This window comes from Wasmannia auropunctata, unplaced genomic scaffold (genome assembly GCF_000956235.1).
Source record: "Wasmannia auropunctata unplaced genomic scaffold, wasmannia.A_1.0 LD336023.1, whole genome shotgun sequence".
Taxonomy (NCBI): Eukaryota; Metazoa; Arthropoda; class Insecta; order Hymenoptera; family Formicidae; genus Wasmannia; species Wasmannia auropunctata.
The window spans coordinates 1,358,659-1,365,545 of record NW_012026867.1 but is presented as its reverse complement, the minus strand read 5'-3'; the positions used below and the strand labels follow the sequence as shown (position 1 = coordinate 1,365,545).

General features: G+C 39.6%; 1 protein-coding gene across 1 annotated transcript; it reads left to right on the top strand.

Moving 5' to 3' along the window:
- Positions 1-6,815, top strand: LOC105452992 (PAX-interacting protein 1-like). The gene is made up of 9 exons (XM_011694615.1): positions 1-285; positions 649-833; positions 1,143-3,529; positions 3,715-4,159; positions 4,320-4,504; positions 4,617-4,858; positions 5,814-6,083; positions 6,217-6,421; positions 6,609-6,815. Exons 1-9 carry the CDS (start codon positions 190-192, stop codon positions 6,674-6,676), a joined length of 4,083 nt encoding a protein of 1,360 aa, XP_011692917.1. The 5' UTR covers positions 1-189; the 3' UTR covers positions 6,677-6,815.
- Positions 6,816-6,887: the final 72 nt, after the last annotated feature.

The following is a 6,887-nucleotide window of genomic DNA, read 5'->3' as shown; positions in this document are numbered from 1 at the left end:
GATCAAGCCGTAGCGCCACGCAAGGGCCACCGCGACATAACCTGCGATCATAATAATAACAAAAGCGTCGCGACGGATTTTTGTTATCAAAATACTGCGGAGTCATATCACGGAATCCACGATTTCGCGCGGTGCGCGCCGTTATTGTGATGCCGAGAACGTGAACCCACCGTGGACGGCTTCGGCAGGATGGGCGACATACGTGCTGGCCTCGAAGATCTGAAGCTCGACGGTGCTCTGTTTGCCAACGTTAAATACTACGTCAGCGGTGAGGGCGATCCGAAGGTGTGTATGTACGTTACAATTGCCCGCTCGTTTCCCGCGTTTTTGTCCTGCCGATGGCCCGACCCCCGACCGATCGAACAGCCGTGAGATTCGCTGCTGTCGCAGCTGACCGCACATTGTTAGACCGAGAGTTATGACGTTCTTTTTTTTCGACTACGAAACTCCCGTGTCTCGATTGTCAACGAAGGTTATAATTTGGAGAGCACCATTTCGCACAAATGTCGTCCGGTCGTTGGACTGCTCCTCTTTTCTGTAACAAGTTTTTTTTTTTTAATATTCGAAACGACGATGTTGAATTATTTCATATTTTATATGCCTGAAATGTTCATTAATGTTTATTAATTATAAGCAATACTTTTACAGATTTTGAATTTATTGCAAGAAGGTGGGGCTGAGAGATCTAATTATTTTAGTGATTTCGTTACACATCTGATAGCAGGTAATGAAGCATTAGAAAATGATATTTCTGCAGCGAAGGATCTGTATGAAATACCAGCAGTCACACAAAATTGGATTTTATATTCTATTAAGTGCAACAAGCTTCTACCGTATCCTTTTACAAAAGACTGTTATTTTAATATTAATATTTTACACTCTTACAAACGTAACACATACGTATAGTAATTACAATAAAATTATTGGAGAATTATAATTTTTATTTAAACATTTTCATATTCTAAATAAGAAGAATGAACAATTTTTAACAAGTTCTTAAAGAGAGAAATAATGTTACAAATATGAGCAATTGGTTAATAAAACAAAACAGTTTATCTTTAATATATACACTTTGAAGAACATCAGTAATCATTATATTAAATTTATGGCATAGTATATATTTTCTTAACGAATTTAAATAGAACGCAATATTTCTCACCAGAAGAGAATCAATTGTTCTCGAGCATACATGTCTGCCTATCCCAAGTAAGTCGTGCAGACAGCAAGTCTCTATGGGCAATGATAACACTGCAAGGTGGCAAGTGTCAGCTACGCTTGGACAAATATTGCACTCATCTGATTACGGGCAAAGCAAGTGGTATAAAGTATGAAGCTGCTATGAGACACCATATACCCATCGTAACGCCTGACTGGATAACGGAATGTTGCAAGAAAGGTACTCTCATTAGTGAAGTGGAGTATCATCCTAGACTGTTGGTGTCTCCAAATAGCTCGACAGCCATGATTACTGGATTCATGGACGAGGACACGGATAATAACGTTGCGCAAGAGGAGCAAGACAGGACTAAGGCCATGTTGGAGCAACTCAAGCAACGTATGCCATGGAATCAATCGAGTCCATCGGTGTCCTCGAGCGCTTCGCACAGCCTTGGTGCGACCAGTACGACGACTGTTCCTTATTCGACGAGTGGACAAAATACCGTGAACATGCAGCCGCAACAGCATCTTCCACGATCAGTCTCCTCGACCAATTTGAGCACTTCCACAGCTGTCCCATCAGTCTCCGAGCAGGATGTCATCAGTCAAACAAATTGGCTTCCACAGACGTCTCAACAAAACAATATTTCTCAGCAAATGAAAGCTGTATCGTCGCAGATGCAGCAGCAAGAGCTGCCCCCGCAACAACAGCAGCAACAGCAAATGAATATGCAGCATCAATTGATACAGCAGCAGCAATTAACGCAACAACAGCTCACGCAGCATCAACAACAGTTGCAGCAGCCACCGTACAATCAACAACAACTTTTGAATCAGCAGCAGTCTCCTCAGTTACAGCAACAGCAATTAGTGGGGCAACAGCAGTCGATAATGCCTCAACAACAGCAACAATCAATAAATTCGCAATTACCTCCGCATCAGCTAAACACGCAGCAGCAGCAGCAGCTATTGACATCGCAAAAGCAATTAAATCAACATCAAATTATTCAGCAACAGCAATTACAGACTCAGCAGCCACATTTGACGCAACAACAACAGCAAGTGCAACTGGCAGCTCAACAACAGCAGCAGCAGCAAATAGTGATGCAGCAGCAACAACTACCTTCTCAGCAACCACAAATAGCAGGTCAACATCAATTGACTCAACAAACTCCACCGCAGCAACTTACTTCCGAGCAGAGACAACTTATTTTATTGCAACAGCAGCAGCAGCAACAGAAGATACAACAGATTTCACAACAACTGCAGCAATCTGCTCCGCAGAACTCGCAACAGTTCGTCATAAGGGACGGCCAGTTACAACAACAGCCACAGAATCAGCAGTTAATTGGACCAAATCAGCAAGGATTTATTGTTCAACGAGACTCACAGTGGCAGCAACAGCAATACCACTTGCAGCTGCAAAGGCAACAACAACAGCAACAGATTGGTGCTCAAAGGCCCGGAGGACAATGGAGTCAACCGCCTCAACCTCCTCGACACTTGATTCAGTTGGACGCGCAGACACATCAGCAGCTACAGCAGATGGATCCCCAACAGAGGGCTCAATTCATCCAGAAGATTCAGCAAAAGCACCGGGGCAGCCTAATATTGCAGAAGCAGATGCAGAATCGCCAGACGCAGCAGGGCTCGCACATCGCTGTTATAAGAAGCCCGGGTAAACCAGTACAGCCGGGCAGTTTACAGTGGGTTCAGCAAGCTCGACCGCAGATGATGGGACCACAACTCGCGCAAGCTCCAGGACAGAAACCCGTACATCCTGGAGTACAGCCACCGGCATTAACTCCGATAAACTCTTCCAATCCAGTCATCGTATCAGCCGGCCAGGCTGCTGTTCAAGGCCCGCAGGCGTCACAGATAGGTCAGCCATTCCAACAAGGACAGCTGACGCCTCAGCAATTGGCGCAATTGCAGTTACAGAAGCAGCAGCAGATGGTCAGACTGCAACAGTTACAGCATTTACAGCAACAACAACAGCAACAGCAAGGCGCGCAGCAAGAACCGCCGTTAGCGTCTCTGCCGAATAATGCGCAAATTCCGCCGGATCAGCAGCTTGTCGTGAATGCTAAAACAAAAACTGCGCTGGCAAATATGCTGACTAACAGATTGCAAGGCGGTGCTGCCGAGGGTAGCGCAGCTGGTCAATTGAGATTAATGACTGCGCAGCATCGACCTCCACCCCCTCCTTCACAGGACCCGCAACTCTTAGCAGCTTATCAGCAGCAGAGGAGAACTACTCTGGGGAACATAACAAATGGCGCGTCATCGGGAGCACCTATAAAAATGCAATATGCTCCAGTTATGCCACAACCTAAGACTCAGTTTTATGGTCACAATCCAAATCTGAAATGTACGTAAATCTGAAATCTATTTTTTTCAAATTATTTTCATCGTTGTTCTGTGTCAACATTATTATGGACAATCTTTTATACATAAACACAGTAATATAATGATTTAAAAACTTTTATTTTCTTATATATTTATATCTACATCTGGTATTATTATTAATGACAGAATAATATATGTATTTTTTAGTGCCACCGGATCTATTTTTGTTAGGATGTATCTTCGTCATTGTCGAATATGACGTGCAGCGTCCTAATGAAGTTTCAGTCTGGAAACAAGTTATTGAGAGACATGGCGGCGAGGTGGAGTCACAGTATTGTACACGTGCAACACATGTGCTAGCGATTACACAGAAACATCCGACTGTGGTGCAAGCGCTGCGCGAGGGAAAACGTTGCGTCAGTGCACATTGGCTTTCTGACGTTGTTAGTAAACAGCAAGTTACTCCACCTTGGCATGTTCTTCATTTTCCAACGCCATTTAGCTTAACTGAGCTACCGTGTGGCAAGCAAATCATATCGTTTTCCGGATTCGAGGGAGAGGAACGAGCAAAAGTCAAATTCATGCTAGAGGCTTTGGGTGCAAAGTACACGAATTACTTTTCCAGGCACAATACGCTTCTTGTTTGTAGAAGGTACTGATCATGCGTTTCTTTGGTTGTTTTAATTATATTTTAAGTGAATTATTTATCAATTGTTTATATATATTATATATGTAATATATTTTATTTCATTAATTGATAATTTAATTGTCTTCTGATTCTTATACAATTATTATATTGAAATAAATTTCAGGCCAGATGGACTGAAATATAAAAAGGCACGTGAGTGGCAAACTAGTGTTGTAAATGCACAATGGCTGACGGATTTACTATGCGGGCAGATGAATGCTTTGCATCAACTTGAGGGTCCAAAGTATCAACAGTTTAGTCTGAGTAACCCTTTCAGACTGGATTATTCACTAGTGCCTCATCTCATGGGTATATAACTTACCATTTACTTATTAGATTGTCATAAAACAATTACATATTTAAAATTGAACTGTGTCGCTATGTATAAAGCTCTCAAATCGAATGTTCCATCTAATTTCAGCTGCTTGGAAAATGCCAATAAATATTACACAAGAATCGTATGACAAAGTAAAACAGGTTGGTCAGGGTCCAAATTCGATTAGAAAATACAAAAAGCCACGCTTGGATGGCCCACTATTGAGTAAGGACCCGCATCTTCTGGGTTTGGATGAACCGATTGTCATTAGCAATCCTGATCCTCCGCCACCCGATAAACAACCAAGAATACTATTTTCTGGTATAAACCCTAAAAATCATGCCAAGGTATAAAAAAGATATTTATTTGACTTTTCTCAAAATATTCGAAATTGTAAAAGAGCACCCGCTTCTTAATTAATAAATTAATTTTTTATATCCCATTTATTTTTTCATGTGTCTTGTAATAAAGCTTCTTGCACTATCATTTTTATCGTCTCGTTACCCTCATCCGTCTCTGTTGTTATCGCTTAAATATCTTTCGTGTTTCACTAATTCTCTTCGACACTTTTTTTCTTTTGTATTTCTCCAGCTTATGCTCCAGTTGTTATTTATATTTTGTTTTCTCACAATATTTGCCATCGCACACATGCCAAGAGATACTAACTTCATATTTTGTTTATAAGTACAGAAATATATTAATTATAATATTACTATATTCTGCTATTACAATTTTTTTAATAGAACCTATAACCTCTATTAAACTAACCCCTTCACTAGCGCCAAATTAATTTTTAAATAGTAAGAAATAAAGTGCTCATTAGGTGCTCGAACCGTTTGGCAGAAATTAAAACAATATTAAGGGGGGGGGGCTGGCTTAACATTAAGTCAGCCCTCCCCCCCAAAAAATAAATATTTATTGCGTGAATGAAAAAAACATATGCAGCAGAATTAAATGCTAATTAAGTGCTCCAAGAAACGATAAAAATAATTAAAAAATATATTACAAAACTTAGATGTCAGTCAAATGGTCGGCTTACAAGAAAGAAATTATCTTAAACAATTAGGTGCCTCGACAAAATTGGTATTAAAATGTTTCTTTTGTAATATTATTTAAAGATACCGAGCCGCCCAATTAAGTGCTCATTCCGTTTGTCAGAAATTCTAACTTAAACATCGATCGCGCGGTTGGATCTCACAAGAGAGAAGCTAATGAGCATTTAATTTCTAACTGTTTAAAAATTAATTTGGCGCTGGTGGGGGGGGGGCTAGTTTAATAGAAGTGAATTTATACAATTTTTAGAGGATTCGAGAATTGGGAGGCGCTCTAGCTGCTAGCTGGCGAGACGCCACTCATCTCATAATGTCGGCGCCATTACGAACAGTAAAACTATTGTGTTGTTTATCACGTTGTAAATATATCGTAAATCTTCAATGGCTACTCGAATGCTCCGCGAAAAACACCTTTGTGGACGAAAGCGCATATATGCTCGGTGATCCGGAATTCGAGAAGAACTTCAATTGCAATATCGAAAAAACTTTAGCGAGTCCCAATCGAGGAACAGTACTTAAGGTAAAGGATTAAATTCTTTTATTATATACAATTTAATTCTTAATTGTATAATAAACAATAGCGATATTTTAAAAACGTTGGAAATAATGTTAGATTTTGTTTTTAATGTCCTTTCACTTTTCCACTCAAACAGGGTAAAATATTTTATGTCACACCGAGTGTGATACCAGCCCCTTCGGCAATCGCGGAAATAATAGAAAGTGCAGGAGGTACGATGGAAAAGACACGTAGACCAATCGCTCAGATACAAGAGATGAATGCTGGGAAATTAACTTATATTATCGTGACCCATGACAATGACCTCCATCTCCTTTCTGATGTCTTACGTGCAAATATCAGTAAGTAATCATAAATTAGCTTTTAATATTTTGTTAATTTTTTTGCACAAAGAAACTTGATTATAAAGAGAAGTTGGAAGTTATACAAAGTAGATATCATTAATAAAAGTTGCATTTTAAGCAATGTAGATATTAATAGAAAATAGTATCTTATTATGAATAATTTTTTTCATTTACAATTTTACAGATGTGTACAGTGCAGAAATCGTATTAGGCGCAGTCGCACGGCAACAATTCCAAACTGATACGAGTTAAATCTAAAATGTGCAGGTTACACTTTGCTATATTTTTATCCCTGTTATGGGCCTATCAATTCTTTAATGATTTATTTTCGAAACGGAAATTTTTGCTTACCTTCTGCAATGGGGACAATAAAGAACATAATTTTATGATACAAAAAGAAATTATTTTTACCCACGTCGTTTTCTGTCAATTGTATTTTGTATTAAAATCAAAATAATAAAAA

Excerpts from the sequence above, each read along its gene's own strand:
- LOC105452992 (XM_011694615.1), top strand. The coding sequence starts at position 190 with ATGGGCGACATACGTGCTGGCCTCGAAGATCTGAAGCTCGACGGTGCT. Across the intron at positions 4,160-4,319 it reads ACGCTTCTTGTTTGTAGAAG|GCCAGATGGACTGAAATATA; the intron begins GTACTGATCATG and ends AATAAATTTCAG. Across the intron at positions 6,422-6,608 it reads TGTCTTACGTGCAAATATCA|ATGTGTACAGTGCAGAAATC; the intron begins GTAAGTAATCAT and ends ACAATTTTACAG.